Source organism: Salvia hispanica, chromosome 4 (genome assembly GCF_023119035.1).
Source record: "Salvia hispanica cultivar TCC Black 2014 chromosome 4, UniMelb_Shisp_WGS_1.0, whole genome shotgun sequence".
NCBI lineage: Eukaryota > Viridiplantae > Streptophyta > Magnoliopsida > Lamiales > Lamiaceae > Salvia > Salvia hispanica.
This window is the reverse complement of record NC_062968.1, coordinates 2,522,274-2,545,430: the sequence shown is the minus strand read 5'-3', so window position 1 is coordinate 2,545,430 and position 23,157 is coordinate 2,522,274. Positions and strand designations below refer to the sequence as shown.

The 23,157-nt window shown below is 35.9% G+C and overlaps 3 protein-coding genes and 5 non-coding genes across 18 annotated transcripts; 7 read left to right on the top strand and 1 right to left on the bottom strand.

Annotated features, from left to right (window-relative positions):
• Nucleotides 1–117: 117 nt before the first annotated feature.
• LOC125185444 (uncharacterized protein DDB_G0284459) lies at nt 118–4,935 on the bottom strand. 4 transcript variants are annotated; one of them, XM_048081976.1, is made up of 10 exons: nt 4,731–4,935; nt 4,387–4,479; nt 3,731–3,855; nt 2,899–3,602; nt 1,491–2,749; nt 1,191–1,270; nt 1,005–1,097; nt 848–921; nt 481–616; nt 118–372 (listed from the first exon to the last, which is right to left on the bottom strand). In XM_048081976.1, exons 1-10 carry the CDS (start codon nt 4,807–4,809, stop codon nt 289–291), a joined length of 2,727 nt encoding a protein of 908 aa, XP_047937933.1. In that variant the 5' UTR covers nt 4,810–4,935; the 3' UTR covers nt 118–288. The 4 variants fall into 4 exon arrangements, with proteins under 4 accessions (XP_047937933.1, XP_047937934.1, XP_047937935.1 ...); XM_048081977.1 differs by having other exon boundaries at nt 3,959–4,479; nt 4,731–4,779; XM_048081978.1 differs by having other exon boundaries at nt 4,035–4,479; nt 4,731–4,778.
• A 1,189-nt stretch (nt 4,936–6,124) lies between these two features.
• LOC125185670 (peptidyl-prolyl cis-trans isomerase FKBP16-1, chloroplastic) lies at nt 6,125–12,236 on the top strand. Of its 8 annotated transcripts, none has more exons than XR_007170206.1 (10): nt 6,125–6,245; nt 9,298–9,486; nt 9,594–9,628; nt 9,790–9,883; nt 10,015–10,075; nt 10,176–10,221; nt 10,307–10,377; nt 10,461–10,514; nt 11,679–11,803; nt 11,982–12,236. XR_007170206.1 is itself a non-coding variant. In XM_048082245.1 (9 exons), exons 1-9 carry the CDS (start codon nt 6,178–6,180, stop codon nt 11,994–11,996), a joined length of 633 nt encoding a protein of 210 aa, XP_047938202.1. In that variant the 5' UTR covers nt 6,125–6,177; the 3' UTR covers nt 11,997–12,236. The 8 variants fall into 8 exon arrangements, 6 of the variants coding, with proteins under 6 accessions (XP_047938202.1, XP_047938197.1, XP_047938199.1 ...); XR_007170207.1 differs by adding an exon at nt 11,138–11,224 and having other exon boundaries at nt 11,679–12,069; XM_048082245.1 differs by lacking the exon at nt 11,679–11,803.
• Nucleotides 6,498–6,717, top strand: LOC125185807. Its single transcript, XR_007170303.1, has one exon. It is a non-coding gene; the product is annotated as a small nucleolar RNA U3 (small nucleolar RNA).
• On the top strand, nt 7,885–8,071 carry LOC125185858. The gene has a single exon (XR_007170341.1). It is a non-coding gene; the product is annotated as a U2 spliceosomal RNA (small nuclear RNA).
• On the top strand, nt 8,768–8,987 carry LOC125185804. The gene has a single exon (XR_007170301.1). It is a non-coding gene; the product is annotated as a small nucleolar RNA U3 (small nucleolar RNA).
• Nucleotides 11,414–11,609, top strand: LOC125185834. Its single transcript, XR_007170323.1, has one exon. It is a non-coding gene; the product is annotated as a U2 spliceosomal RNA (small nuclear RNA).
• Nucleotides 12,237–13,198: 962 nt separating the features above from the next.
• LOC125185805 lies at nt 13,199–13,418 on the top strand. The gene has a single exon (XR_007170302.1). It is a non-coding gene; the product is annotated as a small nucleolar RNA U3 (small nucleolar RNA).
• Nucleotides 13,419–15,667: 2,249 nt separating this feature from the next.
• Nucleotides 15,668–19,165, top strand: LOC125218836 (protein transport protein SFT2-like). The gene is made up of 4 exons (XM_048120612.1): nt 15,668–15,967; nt 18,034–18,301; nt 18,413–18,517; nt 18,676–19,165. The coding sequence occupies exons 1-4, from the start codon at nt 15,759–15,761 to the stop codon at nt 18,784–18,786; spliced, it is 693 nt and encodes a 230-aa protein (XP_047976569.1). The 5' UTR covers nt 15,668–15,758; the 3' UTR covers nt 18,787–19,165.
• Nucleotides 19,166–23,157: the final 3,992 nt, after the last annotated feature.

Below are 23,157 nucleotides of genomic sequence, written 5' to 3'. Positions count from 1 at the left end.
ATGTGGATTCATCAATTTCTAAACATACTAAAGCAGACGACAAAACAATGTCATCTATGCTTCAACATGATAACAGTGTGCAAAAAATAACAGACCTTAATGAGAAGACAAGACCCATGTTATGTAACCACTTGATTTCATTCATGACTAGAAAAGTGGTATACACATAATACACTAGTTGGTAGTATTGTGAGACCCTACTCTCCAACAATGGTATCAGCAATTCAGCATAAGCTCAACCAAAGAATGTTAGGTTACATATGGAGATAACAACACTAAAGTGATTCTCTAATCTGTCGGCCTGACCCACGAAGTTACTGATGTCAACACGTTTCCGTAGTATACTTTCTTGGATGAAACATCCCAGTACGCCTGAAAATGAAAATAACAGTGTATTGATGAGTTTAATCTGGATTTCTGGAACTCCATAACTCAGAAAGTAATTCTTTTGAACCATAAGTCACGAAAGAGGGCACAAACCTGCCATCCAGATGGGAGGCTTTTTGAAAGTTCTATAAGATCAGGTTGCTGCTGGCTTTTATCTGCAGAAGCTTCTGGTGAAGTTTTTTCAGTTTCTTTTCTCTTTTCTGCCCTCCTGCGCTTTACTCGTTCTCTCCTGCATGATAACGAATATGTCAAAGATATGGTGGTGGTGGATGCGTCATTTGAATAAGAGGTTTGGAACATTTGAGTTTTTTTTCTAATTAAGATTGGCCACCGGAAATAAACCAACTTCTATGATTCTCCAGAATCCCAGATGATAATGTTATATTAGTCCGAGGCCAACTGAAGACATTCTGAGAAGACTCTGTACTATATGTAAAGCCTAAAGAGGAAGGACCAATACCAATCACCACCCAAAGGCTGAAAATTAGCATTATCTTTAGCCTCGCCACTGGCTATCTGATTCGCACGCCATTTCTGCAATTATATGAACTCAAGTAAATCGGAGAACCAGAGAAGAAAAGTAATACAAAAAAGAAATGTCAAAAAAAGTCCAATACCTCTATTTCCCTTTGCCGTTTCATCTCCAATATTTCATAAGCATCTTTAGGTTCTTCAACCTCTTCATGCAACTCCTCTTTTGCAGCTTTCCACTGAAGAAAAGGTACATAGAATTTAACACGGGACCACAAATATAGCTACAATAATAATAATCTAGTTGCAGTCAGAAGAGTAGTTGAGAATACCTTGTCCACCATGCTAGAGACCTTCTTGTTAGATCTCAACGTGGGGCCCACTGCAATTGTTCGCTTCTTTGTGCGGGAAACTGTAAAGAAGAAAACAAAATCCTGCAAGTCAGATCTTCGCCACTGAACGTCTAAAAGAACAAGAATACCACTCAATTGATCATTCTAAAGAAATTTAGTTAACTGTATCCCGTCCAGGACATCAATAGCAAGACACTAATTGATACAGGTTCGCTACTGTACTACAGCTGGCATGCTAAATTGCATCATCCAAAATAATATATACTACTCTGTCATTACCCTTAGACTGAGACTTCATTGCAGCAGCAGCAGCGGCGGCGGCAGCAGCAGCAGCAGAAGAGGATGAAACCGAAGCAGTGGTATCTGATGTTGAGGTAACAGGAGCATCATTTTCCTTAGAAGAAGTTGCTGGAGACGGCCGAGCTTCAGAGAGCTCTGGAGGTGCTATTGTAGTGCTTTCAAACGACTGATTAACATCGAAGTTGTTCTTCAACAATAGACTAGACCCAACTTCCACACCAGTATCTTCAAAAGAAGGTTCACCATTAGCCTTGCTATGCATCAATGGCACAGGATTCAGGGTTCCATTTTGAAGGCCATAATACGATGTAGTCTCGACAGGATTGACTATTGCAGGTGCAACAGGATATATATCTGGACCTGCTTCATAATAATTTGGTGGTGGTACATGGGAAAGAGCTACTTGTGCTCCCTCAGAATGTGTATAAAGGGCACTGCCAGAAACTTCAGGGTTTGTTTGCAGATAATAGTCAAGCCCAGTACCAGGATACAGGGTGTACTCTCCTGAATAAGGATTAGCCTGAACCAAGCTAAAATTGGATGGAGGATATGAAGTTTCTGGAGGTTCGTCAGGTGGTGGTGGAGGAAAAGGTTCATCGTCAGGAGGCAGTGGTGGAAAAGATTCATCATCAGGAGGTGGGGGAGGGATCCACTCTTCATCAGTAGGAATACTAACCTGCCCTGGCACGTTGGATTCCTGGTTTGAAAGCATACTCTGCATATCTAATGGCTCCACAGGGACATGATACTGAGCAGTGGGTGATGCATCTTCGACCTCCATGTCAACATCCATATCAACATCTTCCATGGAATGAAGAGAAAGCCGATTAAGTTCACTTTCCTTTCCAGTTACAATTATTTCACTTTTTTTACCCAGACCATGTTCCATGGTTGTGGCGCCATCATTATGAGCCTCTGGCATTGCCTTCTCGGTTGTGTCATGCAACTCCGGTATAGGAAATAGTGCCTTCATTTCACTAGAACCCATGTTTGTGTCATTACTGGTGTCTTCATAAGGTTCTTGTGCAGCCTCAACTTCATCCATGAATGCTGGAGTCGCTTGTTGAATGGCACAATCAATGGCAGCTTCAAGTTGTTTCAGCTGAGTCTCAGAATGCAACCAAAAGGGAAGCAGACATGATTCATAGGATGATAATGCCTTGATGTCCGCCAGTCTGATCTCAATCTCCAACCTGTACTTTGATTTAAGATCTTGGTCTTCCAGAGAGCTGTTCAAACTGAATTGCAGTAAAAGAAATAAGTGATGAGAGGGGGAGTAAGAAAAGTATGTCATATGTAGAAAGTAACAAAAACCTGATGGTCACCAACATGTTAACCAACACAATATTGATAAGGAGAAAACTAGATTCGTAGATATGTAGCATACCCTTTCATAGAGCTAAGTCTCTCTAACAGGCTTTCACACTGCTTTATCAGCTGGACAGATAGATCAGTGGAGCTATTACTTTCTATAGAGTGTCCACCAAGTAAGGAAGTACAGTGATCTTGGTTTGCTTCTCTATTGTCTTCTTCAACTTTCATCACATCCGTAATGGATCCATCATTAGGCCCATCTTTATTTTTCCATGGATCAACACTGTCAGCGGCTTCAGAATCACCCTTGGGATGAACACTAGCTTGGAAATCATCTTCTACCTTGCCCAGGGCCGTACTTGATTGGTATGTGCCCATGATAGCATCAGTTTTTTCTGCAGTATCACTGATATCTTTCTCTGCAGATGTGTCAACAGTTTGTTGGGCCAGAACATTAGGCATTTCCCATGAAGTTTCACCCGTTGTAACATTCCAATAGTAATACTGATTACTCTCTTCATGCAACACCATTTTCCAGCCTAAATTCACGTCACCAACAAGGTGTCCATCAAGTGCAGCAGAGTTTGTAGATTTCTTCATATTATTTGCTTGATTCTGCAATTCATTAGAATCGGTCTGCCCATCCTGAGGTTTTTCTCCAGGACACTGAGAAGCAGCAGAAGTGCTATCCATCAAAAGCTCTCCCACCTCTTCCGTGGAATCTTTTCTGTTATTAATTAAAGCAGCTCCAGCTTTGTTCGTGGCCACATCTTTTGGCTGAAAAGCAAACAAACAGAGAGAGAGACTTAGTGCATGGAAGGAGGCAACAGTATCCAAGAGGAAAGGAGCAGATTCAAGTAACGCTAGTTCTACAGCTATTTGACTACTCATTTCTGTAGGATCACCTGCTCATCCGTGCCGATAGGTGCATCCTCTGCATTTGCAGCACTTTGTACTTCCTTTGAATCCGCATCCAACTCATCATCACTGTATTGCTCAAGCAGTAGGAGCGGATTCTGTGGCTGTTGCCCTGTGAACAAGATACTACAATGTCAAACACCGAGAAGATCTAAATATAATTGCTAGGGTATCAAACTGAACACAGAAATGCTGTTTCATGGTTAGGATTTTACAAATATTTGTCATAAACATCAAATGAATAATTCAACATTAAGGGCAAAGGTTAGAGCATCAGCAATGCCATCAAACCTGTAGCAGAAATTTCAAATGTCAGTACCGCCAAAAGGAAATAAAGCCAAAGACATACGGACCAATTCAGCAAAATCCAGGTGAGCTCCAAACTGCCCTTGATGCCGCCAAAATAAGTTCAAGGCAGGTGGAAAGTTCACAGAATTATGCACTGTGGCAGGGGGCGGATGAAGTCTGATTACCAATTGATGTTCCCAATACCACAGCCATCCTACAGTCTCAACATAAAATTTTCGAGGTGCAAATAACATGTCTTGCACAAAAAAACCGAATAATTTCCACCAAAATTATGCGGTCACATCATGTCTTCTCTACAAAGAGCAGTCCTTTGAAGAAAACTGACGGAACCCACCTGAAGATGATGGTGAATCCGGAAACTCGGCATGTCTTTTGGAGTCACCGTCCCCTTCAACTTCTTCCTGGATAGATGAGCCCCCCAAATCTCCTAAAATGTTAACAGACAAACAACAAATCAGCTAAGCTCTATTTATAGGAACAATCAAAACACGCATAAATCGCATAGATATTGATCAAATAACATTCAAAGGAACACTCTTTCTAATGTCAAACCTAAGCCAAAACCAATACAACAGTCAACAATTACAGAAAAACAGCAGAACAGACACAGTTCCTCAAAACAGTTTAGGGTTTCACAGCCACCAATCCGAATGAAAGTAAAGCGATAATCGAAAGTACCAGTGGGTTCCGCGAACAGATCGAGCTTAACTCTACGACCAGCGGTGGCGGCGAGCCGGCGCTCTTTTCGCCTCCCCATCTTGATACGGATTCGACGATGAAATTCACCGAACGATCTACACAATTGATTAATGTGTAGCTTGGTACCTTGTGAAATTGAAAAGTAATGATGATTAAAAATTGATGATAATGGAGCCCTAGAGAGCTCGTGAATTGGGAAAAATTCAAGGGCTCCTTGAAATTGTCTGATTTTATAGAATGGGTCGGGTCAGTAAGGCCCAATTTTAAGAAGATGAACTTTGCAACATTAAAAATCCATTTTACATTTGGGCTAATCTTGTTGGACTGTCGAGTATTTAGTTAGAGTTAATTGGGTCATCCAAAATCAAGACCAAATCTCCACCTTTAGATTTTAAAATGAGTGGTGAGATTAAATCTAACGAATCTCAATAAGTAATAGACAAAATATCAACAAAATGGTAATATCGTCATTATATTATCATATGATAATTTTCGTGAATGTTTTTTTATATCAACGTAGGGGTGTCCGGTTTGCAAGATTGTATCCCGGACTAAATTAGTAGTGTGTGTTTGGTTCATGAGATTTAGTCCCTCAACTCAATCCTAGCTGGATAATCATTGGATAATTAGTTTTAGCTAACCCCCCTTTGACTAAAATAATCTCACAACTTCATCCTAGATTGTATTTTGGTATTATTTTATTTTAGCAACCGAACACCACCAAAGTGTATATTACAAATATCAACAATATGACATAAGAATATCAACACTAGTACAAGAAAATATCAACACATATTTATTGAGATTTTTACATGGTTTTATTGAGATTTTTTGATGTATTTGTTGATAAAAATCAGGTTATTAACATTTACGAAAACTAAAATAAAAAATATCAAATTTCATCATCCGAACATCGTCGGAACATATGCAATTGAAATCTCGTTGGAATCTTTATAAAATTATCTTTAATTTGATATATTTTTTACGAAAAAACAATTTAAATCGAGAGAGTTACGGAAATTTAAAGTTTTAAGATGATTTTAATGAGAGAGAATTGACATTAACACCCTCTAATTTTATTTATTATTTTTTTTAATTATAAATATAAGACATTATTTTAACCACTAAATCTTCTAATCTAATAACTAAGATTTAATTTTAATTTGAGATTGCTAATTAGTTAGCAATTGATCCCTTCTCTTATGGGGGTTATTCTATAATGTTGTGGATGTTCACTATTCGATTTAGAGTTAGTTGTTAAGCTAAATAAAACTATAAGTTTTGGATTAATCTGTGGGTCCCTTTGGATTGAGGGAGGCATGCGTTGGGCACGTGTGAAGATAGATTTGATGAAATGTGTTGGGTGGTTTGAGCGTCGGCCTAAATTTCTAATCTTAATCTACCATTTACTCAGTTACCAGAAACGATGGAAGCTCGAGCAGCGTTTGAAGGGCGTCTCCTGCTTCCACTCCTCTCCGCCTTTAGCAGCACCAGGTTTAAATTCACATATGCTTTTATTTGTATTCTCTTCAATATTTCTCAATTTTACCACTACTTTTTATACCTTCGCTGAATGTGGCGGATCAACTGGCTTTTTCTGTGACATGAAAACCATCGCACCCTTACTGTTAACGACATCAAGCTGAAAAAGTAATTTTAGCACTAAACCTTGATTTTTAGTGTCCCACATCGAAGTCTTAGAGAATAAATAACAGGTATATTAAGTGATGGCTTGGTGAAGCAGGCACGACCTTACTTGAACAGGATCTGTTCTATAGGCTCGTACCTCTGTATCCTTGATTTCTAAGGAGACAGGAAACCATGTCTGGTGGATGAACCGTGGCTGCCTGGCTAGAGCGTGATTAACAGCCACTCGGGTCAGGTCTCTGGCTTGTTGTGCAGTAGATGATCGTTCTTGGCTCGACTCTGGTCCAGTTAGGATGGCCGGGCAGCTGTCTGACAGACCTAAACCATTTTTTGTGTTTTCAACTTTTGATTAGGTGTGCATCACTTGATGAGTATGATAGTTATTATAGCTTCAATACAATGCTAGAATTTAGATTCTGTTCCATATTTCTGGTTGGATATCCAAATAAGAGGTCATTCTAATGGCAAATTAAGATGCATTTTTGCCATAGTTATGTTATATTAATTTTTTGGAGTCATATACTACTAAATGTAAGATGCTAAATATTGGTGAAGACTATAATATACAAGAGTGTTGGGGCAACTAAAGAAGAGAAGTTGTGCTTGTTTTCTTCTTCTGCACTACAATATTTGAGTTGGTTCTTACACATTATTATGGCTGCTCCAGTTTTGAAGTATTCAGGACATTGAGGCTTCCTAGTGGGGTAATAATACAAGGTTAATTCTCCCAATAAATTTGGTATATTAGAGCTGAACATGTAGATAAACTTAACTCACAGAATTATTGATTAAATGTATCATTCAGAAATTTGGATTGTTACACAAGTACTACTTGATGGAGAAAGAGTTATCCGTGCCTATAATGGCAAGGACTGTCCCTGCTACCTCACTGTATAGCTTTTCACAAGTTTCTTCTCCTATGCACATTAGTCTGATAATCCACGATTGATACTCCATATTATAATTTTGGTTGACATATATTGCCAAGTCATTGTTGAAGGTTTGTCAGCATTAATATCCCATATCGAATTCTCTAGGAATAAATTACAAGTACTTAAATTGACAGGAGAGTGAAGTAGTCACGGCCTTACTTAACATGATATGTTCTGTAGGCTTATAAGTCATACCTTTGTATCCACCTTGATTTCTAAGGAGACAGGAATCCACAAAACCACGTTTAGTGGATGAACCGTGGCTGCCTGGCTAAAGCGTGGTTAAATAGTGTGATAACCTCTATATCTTTTTGGCCCTATGCTTTTTGAGTCATGTTCTGAATGTAACTAAGATACCAAATAATGAAGAATACAGTGAGGGTAGATGGTTTCTGTGCAAAAGAAGATGGACATGGAAGCTGGGTATCCATCAATTGTAGCAGTTAAGGTACCAAGAAGAGCTAATGTGTTCCTTGGAAATGTTTGTGCTGCACGGATGTGGGAAATGAAAGAACCCGATGTTCTAAGTTATATATACGCTTCCTGAGCTTGTTTTCTCTTGTAGATGCCTGTATGTATTTTAGTTGGTTCTTATCAGTTTAATATCTGATATGTGAGCCATTGGTTCACACGATATTAAATTTATTTTTTGAGGGGGAAGGCCCATCAAAGTAGCTTGCTGCTTGGGTTTTCATGCGTCGTCTTTGTGTTGCACTATTGCATTGGCCTGGCGCACCCCACCAATTTTAGTTTAAATTAGTATGTATTTGCTAGTTTGCTCCTTCGAGAGCAGTAGCCACCAATTTTGTGTTTGAATCTCTCATGAATGTTAAGTTTTTTTATAACTTAAGTTGATAATTCTCTAGTGGCTGGAGTTATCTGTGTTTATTTATAAATGAGTTGTGGTGGCATTTGATTAGTATGATATGTATTGGAGTTAGGGAAGTGAAGGTGGTTTGTGTGTAACTGTTAAAAGGTAATTATTCCATAAGAAATGGCATTAGAGATGAACATATATCACCTTCATGAATTAACCGCACAGTTGTGTTGTAGCATCATTCAGAAAAGTAGATTGGACTTTTAGCTAACTTCTGAAACCAATGAATAAATTAAATGTGTTGGGTGGTTTGAGCGTGGTTGCAATCTTACCATTTATCTGAAACGATGGAATTGTTCGAAGCCCGTCCCTGCAATCTCCCTTTATAGCTTTTCGCAAGTTTCTTAATCCCATGCATATGTAATATTTTGATATATATTTTACATAATTCTATCTACATTAGTTTAATGATCCATGATTGATCTCAAATAATTTTGTTTGCTATATGTCCAAGACATGGTTGAAGGACAAAGGTAAAGGAATGTGATCATTATTTTCCCACATAGAATTTTTAATGAATAAATGTCAGGTACATAAACTGATGGATTCGTGAAGTAGTCACGACCTTACTTGAACAGGATCTGTTCTATAGGCTCGTACCTCTGTATCCTTGATTTCTAAGGAGACAGGAAACCATGTCTGGTGGATGAACCGTGGCTGCCTGGCTAGAGCGTGATTAACAGCTCCTCGGGTCAGGTTTCTGGCTTGGGTTGCAGTAGATGATCGTTCTTGGCTCGACTCCGGTCCAGTCAGGATGGCCAGGCAGCTGTCTGACAGACTTTATATCTTTTTGTTTTCTAAACTGTTGATCATATTGATAATAACCATGAGAGGTGCTCTCTCATTCAGTTTGTTTGATAATTCCCTAGTAATGGCAGCCTCCCTGAGTGTGAGATTACATCTGTGCTTATTTGAGGTGTGGCATTTGATAAGTATGATAGTCATGTATTATTGAATGTTAATAAGGTCTTAGTATCTATTGATAATTATGGTCATCGAAATAATACTAATAATTCTCTTGGGAAAGTAGATGCATTTTGTTCCTAGGCTTTTTGCATCCTGTGCTGAATATAAGATGCCCTATATACAGCGTTAGGGCAACTAAGCTGGTTTGTGTACAAACGAAGCTGGACATGGAGGATGGTTATCCACCCATTGTAGCAGTTAACGTAGCAAGAAGAGCACTTTTGGGGATTGTTGGAGTTAACGTGGTCCTTGGTAATTTTTGTGCTGCTCGTGCTGCACCGATGCAGGACATGAAAGAACCGGATGTTCTCAGGTGTATATATATGCTTCTTGTGCTTGTTTTCATCTTCTATACACATGTAATTATGCATTTGAGTTGATTCTTACACACTATGGCTGCTCTGATTTTGAAGTATCCAGGACACTGAAGCTTCCTAGTGGGGTCATAATACAAGGTAAATTCTTCCAAAATTTTTGTTTAAGCACAGAATAAGTGTTTTAACACAGATAGTGAATGTCATTAATGCATCATTCGGAAAATTAGATTGGACTTTTAGCTAATCCTATGTGCATTAGTTTGATAATCCACGATTGTTTTTTCTTGCTATATTTCAAGACATAGTTGAAGGAAAAGGGAAAGAAGCTGGCGAAGAAGATACCGTGCAATTCAATTATGTATGTCGGAGGTCAAATGGTTATTTTGTCCACAGGTATTATCAGATGGTGTATATATGTATTTATAATGCTAAATCACATAATTTTTTTCCTTTTCACTTATCTGTCAGAGTCATTGTTTGTTAGTTGATGGTGATTTCTTTTTCATCTATTTTCTACGTTGTAGCACCGTCAATCAGTTCAGCGGAGAAAGTTCTCCTGTCATACTCCGTCTGGGTGACGAGCAGGTTTGCATACTCGATACTTTTGTGGAAGAGAAGAAAGCACTCTATATAGGAAATGTTGTTTCTCACTGCTGTTATTTTGATTTACTTCTGGAAATCACAGATGATAAAAGGTCTCAAGGAGGTTTTGAGTGGAATGAAGGTTGGAGGTTGGTTGATATTCAGATTAAAAATTGTTGTTTGGTTTACTTACAAAAATGAATACCTCAACTTGTATTGGCATATATACTTCAGGAAAACGACGAGCTTTAATACCTCCTTCAGTCGGATATACTAGTGAAGCTTTACAACCGATTCCGGAAGAGGTCTTTTTAAAGTTATTATTCATCAAGATATGTGTGTGTGATGCAGGATCATCGTGTAATCTTTCCTTGTTATTTTGATGCAGTTTGGTCCTCGTCGAAGCCTTCTGTCTCATGCGAAGGAGCCTTTAATTTTCGAGGTGCAACTCTTGAAGCTTCTTTGATTATTCTTTCCTCAGATCAGACTCATATATAGATTCCATTCATATAACTTTTTCTGGATTTACTCTATCCCATCATGGCATCATCGATAGCCATACATGAATTTCTCTATCTGCAAATTGTGGTAATTTGAGATGGAAATGATTGTATCTGCAATCATACATATGAATATGATATTACATCTCAATCAGTTCATTTTCTGTGTACACGCACATGATACTCCATATTAGTAGTATAATTTTGGTTGATATAATTCCAACTAATAGTTGAAGGACAGGGCCAAGAACTGTGAGCATTAGTTGGTTCTTAGGGCAGCTGTCTGACAGACTCAAATCTTTTTTGTTTTTTCAACTATTGATTCATTGATGACAGTGTTTGATGTAGATTGTAGAAAAAGTTTATCCATACCTGTAATAGCAGGAACTGTATTGCAACATGACTTAATAGCTTTACACAAGTTTCTTACTCCTATGCACATGTAATATTTAGATATATAGTATGTCTACTTAATTATATGTACATTAGTTTGATAATCCACGATTGATACTCTATATTAGTATAATTTTGGTTGATATAATGCCAACTAATAGTTGAAGGACAGGGCCAAGAACTGTGAGCATTAGTTGGTTCTTACACACTATTCTGCTCCAATTTTGAAGTATCCATGACATTGAAGTTTCCAAGTGGGGTAATAATACATTCTTCCAAAAATATAGCATTATAGCTGAATATATATCACATTCATAAATCAAAGTCCCAATTGTGTTTTAACATAGCTTGCCTATCCTTATTGAAATTTTATTCCCACATCGAATGTATAAAGAAAGGTTGAGCAGACCATGTGGTATAAACTCATGGGTCAGTCTATAGAAAACTCATACCTTTCTCGGCCTTTTGGCTAAGATCAAGTGTAGTATCTGTTCTTATCAGTTTAATATCTGATATGTGAGTCATCGACTCACACGATATTAAATTTATTTTTTGAGGGGGAAGACCCTTCAAAGTAGCTTGCTACTTGGGTTTTCACGTGTCGCCTTTGTGTTGCACTATTGCATTGGCCAGGCACACCCCACCAATTGTAGTTTCAATATTTGTTTTAAGGAATTTATTGGGGCTTATTGTAGCAAATTTTATGGCATCAGGAATTTGTTGGCCTCGTATCAAATTTTGACAAAGACTAAGGATTCATATTCAGACACCTATTTTTCCCTTTTTGATTCCCGGGTTTTCGTTTGTCGCCTTTGTGTTGCAATATTGCATTGGCCAGGTACACCCCACCAATTTTAGTTTAAATAAATATATCCATTTGCTAGTCTGCTATATTCACCAACACAGGAATGGGTTCCTGGCTTGTGGTGAAGTAGATGATTGTTCTCGACTCGACTCCGGTTTAGTCAAGACAGCTGGGTATCTATCTGATAGACTCATCTTTTTGTTTTTTTCAGCTTTTGATTTATTGATGCAGCTAAGGGTGTTTGAGATCCCGCATGAATATTCAGTTTTTTTTTTAAACTTAAGTTGATAATTTTCTGTGGCTGGTGTGTAATATCTGTGTTTATTTATAAATGAGTTGTGGCATTTGATTAGTATGATAGGTATTGTAGTTAGGGAAGTGAAGGTAGTTTGTGTGTAACAGTTAAAAGGTAATTATTCCATAAGAATGGCATTAGAGATGAATATGTATCACCTTCTTGAATTAACCTCACAGTTGTGTTTTAGCATCATTCAGAAAAGTAGATTGGTCTTTTAGCTAATTTTAGTAACTAAGTTTTTACTACGATCTTCCAACTACTACTTGATGTAGAAACATTACATAGCTCCCTTCATAGCTTTTCACAAGTTTCTCAATCCTTTGCTTATGTAATATTTAGATGTGTTTTTTTACTTAATCCTATGTACATCTGTTTGATAATCCACAAAACTGTGATTGTTAGTGTCCCACGTCGAATATACGTAGGAGTATATTACTCCCTCCGTCCCCGATTAGGAGTCACATTTTTCCATTTCGGTCCGTTCTCAATTAAGAGTCACACTTTACTTTTACCATAAATAGTAAGTAGGTCACACATTCCACTAACTCAATTTACTCACATTTTATTATAAAACCAATATAAAAAAATGGGTCTCACATTCCACTAATTTTTTCAACTAACTTTTCTTTACATTTCTTAAAATTCGTGTCTGGTCAAAGTGTGACTCTTAATCGGGGACGGAGGGAGTATATGACGTTTTGATTTTTCACTTTATTTTTATTCTTTTAGAAAAGCAAAGAAAACTATATTTAGTCCAATTTATAATTTTTTCACTATTTCCAATAAATTGTGATACCATTACTATCACATGTTGATTATTTTGCAATAATATAAAGTAAAATTTAGCCACAAATTAACAACTGTCATTTTTTCATTTAGTTTCAACTTAAATTTCAAGCATTTTGAAGGCCGTCTCATCTCCGATTTTACCTTTAGCAGCTCAAATCCCACTTCAATACTTCTTGTTACGTTTCCTTATACATTCCAATTTCCTAATCAACTAACTCACTTCTTTAAAATCAAAACAATCACACCCATTCCCATAGTTAAACTGTGAGCATTAATATCCCACATCGAAGTTAAACTAAATAAATGACGAGTACATAAAGTGATGGCAGTGTAAAATAAGCACGACCTTACTTGAACAGGATCTGTTCTATAGGCTCGTACCTCTGTATCCTTGATTTCTAAGGAGACAGGAAACCACGTCTGGTGGATGAACCGTGGCTGCCTGGCTAGAGCGTGATTAACAGCCCCTCGGGTCAGGTTCCTGGCTCGTGGTGCAGTAGATGATCGTTCTTGGCTCGACTTCGGTCCTGTCAGGATGGCTAGGCAGCTGTCTGACAGACTCTTTATCTTTTTGTTTTCCTGAACTTTTGATCATGTTGCACACAGCTAAGGATGTTTGAGATTCCATTGAGAGGTGTTCTGATCATGTAGTAATCTGAAACAATAAAATTGGTCATTAATTTATTGACTTTTCAAAACTATATTGTCATTTTTATTATACTACTATAATAGTACTAGTTAGGTTGTTATTTTCGTGCCAAAAATGGAATGTGCGAAGCTGTTTTATTTTTTGGTTTTGTTTCTAGAGAAATCTACTTTAACATAAGTATGCATATGCTATCCTAGGAGTCTAGGACTCACTCATTTTATTTACATATTTAAATTGTTTGCATGTTTTCTAACGTTTTAATTTTGTTCTTAAACGATATTATACTAGCTCAATTTTATGAAGGACATTACATAGATTTTACTAATATTATTATAAATAAATAAAAAATGATAAAAAATAGGTAGTACTACGTGATATGATTTTTTCAAAATTATTTCAGTCACCAATTAACATACACAAAGAAAGTAAAGCAGACTCAAATGATTACGTGATTGGGCAAAGAGCTCAACTATCAACTTGTGTGTGTTGTGTGTGTTCTGATTCTAAAAAAATGAATCACCGAGCTAATATATGAGAGTACTCCCAATGCTCTCCCTAAAAACTCTCTTATTTCTTCTTAACTCCTGCCACATCAGCGCCAAAATTTATCCCCAGTTTTTAGCCAACTTTTAGCCAACTGCTCCAATGGTTTCTCCCTTATTTCTCCCTAACTCAACATTTCATTTTCACATCATTACTAATTTAATTGTTTTATTTTTGTATATAATAAAGCTAGCTAATTTAATTTATAAGATAAAACAAATAATAGTAATAAAGTTCGTTGTATTAAACACGAGTAAACATTACAACGACGAAAATTAAAAAAAAAAATAGTACAGGAATGGAAAAAAAAATTCAAAGTAAAAAAATTCAAGGGCGGTGGGCGCGGTTTCTATTTGCCCACAATTCTTCGATCATATCGTGTTGTAGTGCTCGATGGGATAGGGAGAGAATGAAGAGAAGGTGTGTATTTATAGGGGGGAAAATTAAAAAAAAAAAAAAAAACAATTTTTATCGCCGAATTATCGCCCACAGTGGTCGGCGATAATTCGGCGATAATCCGGCGAATTTTCGGGAGTTGGCGTTAATTCGGTAGAATTAACGCCGAATTATCGCCGAATTCGCCCCATTGCCCGGCGATAATTCGGCGATAATCGGCGATTTTTCGCCGGATTTAACGCCGACCCATTGGGAGTGCTCTGAGAGACTACAAGCAATGGATCTAACAAACTCTTCAGGTTTCAAAGTTCAGTTGAGTCGTATTCCTTTTTAGTCCGTCCCAATAAAGTTAAGTCATTTTCTTTTTTAACAAAAGACAAAACATCTAATCACTCTTTTTTTATTCCATAATTTACTAGACTTTCTCTTATCTTTTCTACTTTTTTCATCTCTCCTATTTATTTAATATAAATTCTTAACCTCGGTGCTTAAAAGTTTTGTCTCAACTTTTATGGGACAGAGCGAGTAGATAGTATTATGAAGAAATAATAATGCAATTAGAAATAGTGATAGGGACTCGGACCCTCTCAGTAGCTCGAGTCCATCTTACCAAGCCCATCCTATCAGCCCCGTCGACAACAACCTCGAGCGAGTCCAGCCCAACAAGTGACGCAGCAGCCCAATGATGACACCATTCCAAATCACAAGATATCTCTCATCTTAATTCAAGGATTTTGTGTATCAATTAAGATCACAAATCCATATCTCGTATCTTATTAGCTTTATGTTATTGAGTCATTTAGATTGCTATAAATTAGTTATTTGTTTAGCATAATGATTATTGAGAAATAAATATAAATTTATTCTCATTCTTCGTGACGTGAAAACGCATCCTAGAACTTCAACTAGGGCTTTTATCGTTCCGTCATCTTCTATCTTTCGTGTGCTCTTTGATTTCCGGCGATAGACCATCGAAGGTCTATCAAATAGTGAGGAAATTGCAAACCAGATTTCACAAAATTTGCAAATTTTTTTTAATACAGTTTGGCATAGTTTTCTAAAGTTATCAATCATACTTTCCATTTTTAGTAATAATGAATTTATAGAATTTTAGTTGTAAAAAAAGACAAAGAAATTGAGTTGTTGGGCCCATTGTAGTTGAAGTGTAGTGTGTCTCGCTTAACAATTAAGATTGAGTAATTTTAATTTTATTATTTCAATTTTCAGATCATAAACTTTAGAAGCTTATGATAAGAAAGAGCACAAATTTTAGTCAAAATCAGTTGTAAATCCAAAAAATATTCACTCAAAAAATGCAGAACTGGTTTTCTGGTGGCGTTGCCGATAACGGAAATTCTCCTCAGCCGGCGACAGCGTCGTCTTCATCTCTGCTCGCCGATTGGAATTCGTATGCCTCCACTAGATCCTCCGATGAGACGACCGGCGGCGCCCTCGCCGGCGTATTCGATATCGAATCCGCTGTTCGCTCCGCCAACGACACCGTTTCCGGCACTTTCAACGTGTAAGAGTGGATCTTATTTTACCGCCCCCAAATTATTAGATTTGTGCTGTTGTGCATACTTTACTGATTATTATTATCAATGTAATCCTGTGGATTATGCTAATGGTTGTGCCTAGGTTTAAAGTTATTCAACCACATGAATTAGGGGCGAAGTTCTGGTGTTGAAACACCAATTCATTTAGCTTAGAGGATATATGCTGTAGTATTGTTAGTGCGATTGGCAGGTGCAGATCGGACATATGTTTTCTCCTATTTATAATGTGAACTGTGAAGTCTTACTGCTGAACTCGCTTGATTGAAGTTTGTGGCATCTTAGTCTTAGTGACTGATAAAAAAGTAATGGACTGTGGATCTTTTAGCTTCAAGTTGTATTTTCTGTACGACTGTCAAGGTGGAGAAAGTGTATATGTTAGCTTTTCAATGCTGTTCAAGATATACCAATATGATTATGCAGCTATTGATGTTGTAACATATATAGCATTCGTATGCCAGTGATTCAGCTGGAATCTTATTGGTCTTTGATAAACAACCTCTGCTGTTAGGACTTCATGAAGCCTTTAGATTGATCTTGTTGTGTGATGCTTTTCAATTAATTTGATGAGGATTAGCATCCATGTTCCCGCGGTTTCATAAAGTAAGAGAGGAAATAAAGTATGAGAGAGAAAGAGAGAGTAAAATATTAGAGAGAGAAAAACTTTTGCCAAATAAGGAAATGACTCGACTACCTTGGGACAATCCAAAAAGGAGTACGACTCAACTACCTTGGGATAGGAGGGAGTATTAATCTAATTTTGAGTTATCATCTTATAGACATTAGACTGGTTAAATTAAAATTGAAGGAGTATGTTGTTCGTTGGAGAATCATGCTCTATAGGATTTTGGATTATACTCATTTACCTCGTAAAGATAGTCTCGAGTTTAAAAGAATATTCTTATAAAGAGCTTTAGTGATCCATTCAGTCTCTCCAATTTTCATTGTTTTGCAGCCCGCTTCATTATGATTCCAAGTTTTTAAGTTCATGTAATTCCGTGGGACTTAAGTACATTCAGATATGAGCGTCGAAAAAAATCACATTTCTTGCTATGAACTTCTTATAACATATGAAGACATTCTTATCTTGAATTATCCACAGAGTTTTATCATGCATTTCTTTGATTTCAACCCCAGGACCCTTTTCTACCATATGGCGACCCAAAATTGTGTACCAAGCCTACCCCTTCTTCCATATGCATAATCATCCCTTTAACAAGATCATGGCTGATAACTAATGAAACACTCCTTTTCTTATTTTGGAAGCATTTGAATTCCTGGGGTAAAATCTTAAACTATTGTTTTGAAAAGAATTTTACCTCTATCTAATAAGTCAATTAACTTGTACACAACCAACAACTATGCTTAAGTAGGACAGAAGATAGTGAAACTAAGTGGACTGAATTATCTGAATCCAAAAATAGATTTTCCAGGTGTGCATATGAGGAACATCGACATAGTTAGTTATCAAGGTTTGTAGCCTTGATTATCGAGAAGGGAGTTGGAGCTAGAGTGGGTGGCTCAAAGATTTTGGTTGAAATGTAATTTGGTGTAGTTGGACAATTTATTCAAGTGTTGATTACTGTGACTTTCTGATCCTTGAATATATTGCACATGGGATTTGGATTCCTGGACTTTCATGGGAAATCTATACTCTGTTTTCTAGCTAGCTAGTCAGGAATACACATTTCTTATGCAATGAGAAACACCTATATGTAGTTGTCCACTCATTTCATTTTAAAATAAAAATAGCTCATCTTGTTTAGTTGTTTTTGCATAGTTTCTACAGTATATCCCAAGGTTACAATTAATATTAGGAAAAAAAGGATCTGGGACAAGGTATCTTTTCCTCTGTCACTAAATGTTTAAGATTATAATGGCAACACTGCAATAAATTGTATCTTCTCCTCTGTCACTAATCATCTCGTGGCTTCTTTTGTTAGAACTTACATGTGTTAGTAGATTGTCTATTTGTTTGGAGACGTCTTTTCTATACCTTCTTTTCTTCATCTTAAAGTGCAATCTTCTTGTCCAGGGTTTCCAAAGGAGTCAGAGAGTTACCAGGGAATCTCCAGTCCGCTACGAGTAGCATCCCTTCAGGAAAAGCACTCGTGTATTTTGGGATGCTGCTGGCCAGTGGAGTTTTCTTTGTGTTTATAGCATTCACTTTATTTCTTCCAGTGATTGTTCTGGTGCCTCAGAAATTTGCGATCTGTTTTACTGTTGGGTGTGGTTTCATTATTGGGTCCCTTTTCGCCCTTAGAGGCCCAAAGAATCAGTTTAACCATATGTCATCAAAGGAGGTATCACAAAACTACTACTACATAAGTTTTTAACTTTTTTTTACGGTTTCTCTATGCGCACTTCTCTAACATTGTATTTGTCATGTTTCTTTCTTTTTTTCTTTTCATCAGAGGCTTCCTTTTACGTTAGGGTTCATTGGAAGCATGATGGGAACCATTTATGTCTCTATGGTGCTTCATAGCTATATTCTCTCTGTGCTGTTTTCCGTGATTCAGGTAATAAGACTTTTGCATTATACTACAATCTTTCATTATCTTCTAGAAATGCTTTTTTTGGTATTTAGATTTGATAAACTGGATTGCTTCCCCCCACGGGGGGAACAATGTAACTCCTCTAATACGAAAAAATGATGAAGTTGAGTAATTGCATGTAGGTCATGGCGCTAGCATACTATGGTATCTCTTACTTCCCCGGTGGATCAGCTGGGCTGAAATTCCTCTCATCATCATTGATGTCCACTATTATGAAGTGCTTTGGCAGGTGACAATGACATCGTCTTGGTAAGACCACGACTATGCTTCAAGCTACATCGTGTTTCTTTTACACACAACTTGGAGTTGGATTATATTGAAAAGTTTTCCGAAGTACAGAGAATGTAGTATAGACCAGAAAATCTTGAGGCTTCGACCGTGACTTCTCTGAAATCAAAATTTGAGCTAATTCATGTCGAAATGGTTGTCAGTGTAGCATCTGAAGCTGTGCACTGTTCTAATTCTAGCTCACTATTAGCATTTGTGTACTGTAGCGTGTCCTGAATGTTTTTGGATGATAATATTGTTGATCGTATTTCCAATTCGTAGTTATTGGAAATATTGTGAATTTTCCAAGATACCGATCCTCTGCTAGGGACGAGAATTCGATTATTTGGTTTCGTTTTGGCCTGAAAAAAGAACTAAACTGAAAGAATCAAAACTTTGTTAAGCAAACTGAACTGAAATCATCTGGTACTATAACTTTCCCGAATTTCTTTTATTTTTAATGCAAAAAAGCGTTGATTTAGTCATCTTTCTCTTTCACCACTTATGCTATGATAATAAAAATCTATACAAGTTGAAAAGACTTGTGGTGTAGTAATTGATAAATTGGAAAACTTAAGATACAAGCGATACAATTATTAAAAATTTTGATGGTTTCAAATGTGGAAATAAAATTAGTAAAACTAATAAAATTTGGATAGATTCGATCATTAATTCGAAAAAAATAATTTTCCATTAAAAAGTGATAAGGCTCACCAGAAAATTAAATTATGGCCATTACTTTCAATGGGCTCCATTAATGTCATGGGCCTACTTAACTAACATAGCGCCGTTAATAAAAAGCGGGAGATTCATCTCAGCCCAATACTTTTCAATATATAGTAGTATTTTCCATTTATTTGCAATTTCTCTTCCTTTTTCGGTACACGAATTATACGTAATTAGTAATTAATATAATAAAATAATTACTAGTATGAAAAGTAAAGTAGAGGTATAGTTAGTAGAGTATTAGGGTTTCACCGTATCTTAAAATAACACCATACCACCATTCCTAACCAATTATTTGTATACGTGGACGAATAATAAGCTGTCAAGTGGCAAAAAAAAAAGGGGTAAAAACACGCCAGCAATATGCAACACTGTATACAACAATTTTTCTCGGCCAGCAATATCCAACATGCTATACAACAATCTATAGATTGCTGTGTAATGTTTATAATATTGTTGTATATGTAATGTCACGGTGTCACGTATTGTCATTTTAATTAGCGTGAAAAGTAAAGTAACTAGCGCACTCTAAATTTGACTCCAAATCACCAAATTAAAGCTGTCACGGTTTGTGATTTTAGAAAAGGTTAAAAAGCTTCTTTGTATTAGTGCAGACTTTAAGATATTTTTAATACTACATTTTATTATTTCTCAGCTTTCTACCCATAATACCTTAATTAATTTGCCAAAAGAGGGTTTAGTGAAGCACAACCCAGAAATTAAGGAAACATAATGACATCTGCCTCAAAAGAGGATGATGATTTGACCCCTGATGTAGACCCTAAACTATATAATAAACCTTATTTTATACATAAATCATGAAACAGGCCGATCCTTTGATCATAGATGCCAAGTTTAGAATCTTGATCAAATATAGACTCAACTAATACGAACAAATTATCCAAGTCAAAATAGTATTCAAACTTTCATTAGGTGATCACAAATTAGATGCTTACATCGTGTACAAATTTTATGGCCTAATATTCAATCTCTTAGGCCGGTAGGAACTAATTAGGATAAATTTATTGTTTAACTCGATGAATTTGTTAATATTTTTGTGAGGGTTTTGTCGATCCACACCTAAACCTTAGGTTAGTATAATCTTGTATACTTTGTGACAAGTTTGATAGATAGACTTGCAGTAGTCCTTATATATATTGCTTGCAACTTTACTTATTCTCAGATGTGGGATGTGGTTTGCACCCCAACAAAAAGTGGAGCTCTGGATGAGGGGAGTCTGACCTACTTTGATACGAACCTTGGCCCCGGCCCAAGATATGTAGAATCAAGACTAATATCTGTAAACTTCCGGTTGTTGGCAACTGGCTCTAATGTCACAGTGAGTCTGTGAGGGTTCATTGATGCACACTCAAACTTACATTAATATTAGACTATTTGCTCTGGGCTAAACCCTTACAATTTTATTTTTGAATACTCTTCAAAATATTTCATACTAATATAACTAGGGCTTGCACATGTAAATTTAATCCTCAATTCCTCATTTCTTAATTCATGCTTTATTTCATGTATATGATCTACTTTTATCTTTCTACATGTTGACTGTGATTATTACTTTGATGAATTCTCTCTATCTTTTGTAGATTAGACCGGTACTTGAAATAGTGAGTTGGTAAAAAAGGTTCAATTGTTCAAGTACGAAGAAGAATAAGCAATCATATGTTGTGCCGTCGTAACAATCCAAAAATGAATGATTCATTTGTGAATATTATGATAAAGTATGATTGGTGGTAGGACATAATATTCAAGAATCCACTAATCTAATCTCACACGAGTGGTTTAATCTTTTCAAGTGCATGAACCCAACTTTTAATTTATGTCAAGATGGCTCATCTAGGTGAAATCCATCTACTACTAATATTTTCTCTTTTACCTTTTTTCAGTCATAAAAGTACAATAAAATAATAAAAAAATAAAAATAGCCGATGATCACGGGATGAAGTGCTTTCAAAAACAAAAATAGCACTAAGAAGAGTGTTCTTAATTCTCACTAATTTAAAAAAAATTAAATGTGATATGGCTCATGCATTTGAAAAGTTCTTTATACATATAGTATATCTTACGCTCTCACTAAAAATATAGTTTTCAAAATATTTTAAATTTTATATCTAGTACACCACCCCGTGCACATACATGATTGAGTTATCTTTTTTAAAACATATTACTAGTATATATATACTGTATCAATGAATACAATTAGGGATATTAGACTAGTCCACTTACTTTAAAGACAATGATTAGAAGGAATGTTGAAAAATTTCGAGAGATTAGGGTTCTCTCTCGAAGAAACAATAATTTTGACCGAAGATAATGAGAATAACGAATTAAAGACAACCACATTCAAAATATATATAGAATTCTAACCCTGTGCATGTTTCGACTTGTTGTGAGTCGATAAAAAACCGACTAAGAAATCCGAGAAGATTTAATCTAAAATATAAGTAGTACTCCATGTAAGAGCTACGGGGAGTGATCCATTGTTAACTAATTAGCAATCCCAAACTAAAATTAAATCTTAGTCATTAGATTAGAAGATCTTTGAAATAATTGACATGAATTATATTTTTAATTAAGAAAATTAATAAATAAAATTAGAGGGTATTAATGTCAATTCCATCTCATTAAAATCATCTTAAAACTTTAAATTTACGTAACTCTCTCGATTTAAATTATTTTTTCGCAAAAAATATATCAAATTAAAGATAATTTTATAAGGATTCCAACGAGATCTCAATTGCATATGTTCCAACGACGTTCGGATGATGAAATTTGATATTTTTTATTTTAGTTTTCGTAAATGTTGATAACAGATTTTTATCAACAAATGCATCAAAAAATCTCAATAAAACCATGTAAAAATCTCTATAAATATGTGTTGATATTTTCTTGTACTAGTGTTGATATTCTTATGTCATATTGTTGATATTTGTAATACACTATGTTGATATAAAAAAACATTCACGAAAATTATCATATGATAACATAATGGCGATATTACCCTTTTGTTGATATTTTGTCTACTATTTATTGAGATTCGTAAGAGTTAATCTCATCCACTCATTTTAAAATCTAAAAGTGAAGATTTGGTCTTAATTTTGGATTATGGTGCTATAAACATTAGAATATGACCCTACGACCTACACTCTAATTGTATTAGCATGAAACCATTTGCGAATATGATTTTATGCGAATTGTAATTAATGCTTAGTTGAATAATGTATAGTGCGAATTGTAATTAAATAAGTCTAATATGTTTGTTGAAAGGTTAATCCAAAAAACAGCCCCTAAAAACGCAAACATTTACACAAAAAATCAATATAAACAGCCCCAAAATGCATGTATACACACAAAAAATATAAAACAGCTTAATTGATTTTGACTATGGACATATCATATGTTATAAAAGAAATACCACTTTTTTTTTTACTCTAGGCTTATAAAGGATTAGTCAGAAAAATATTTCAATACTATTAACCCGACACAATTTACCCCATTGACATTCCTAAGTAATATTATATGGCATTCAAAATTTATATAGTCAAACATAATTTTACTTTATCACCCTAGGGAACGAGGACTTATGCCAAATATAT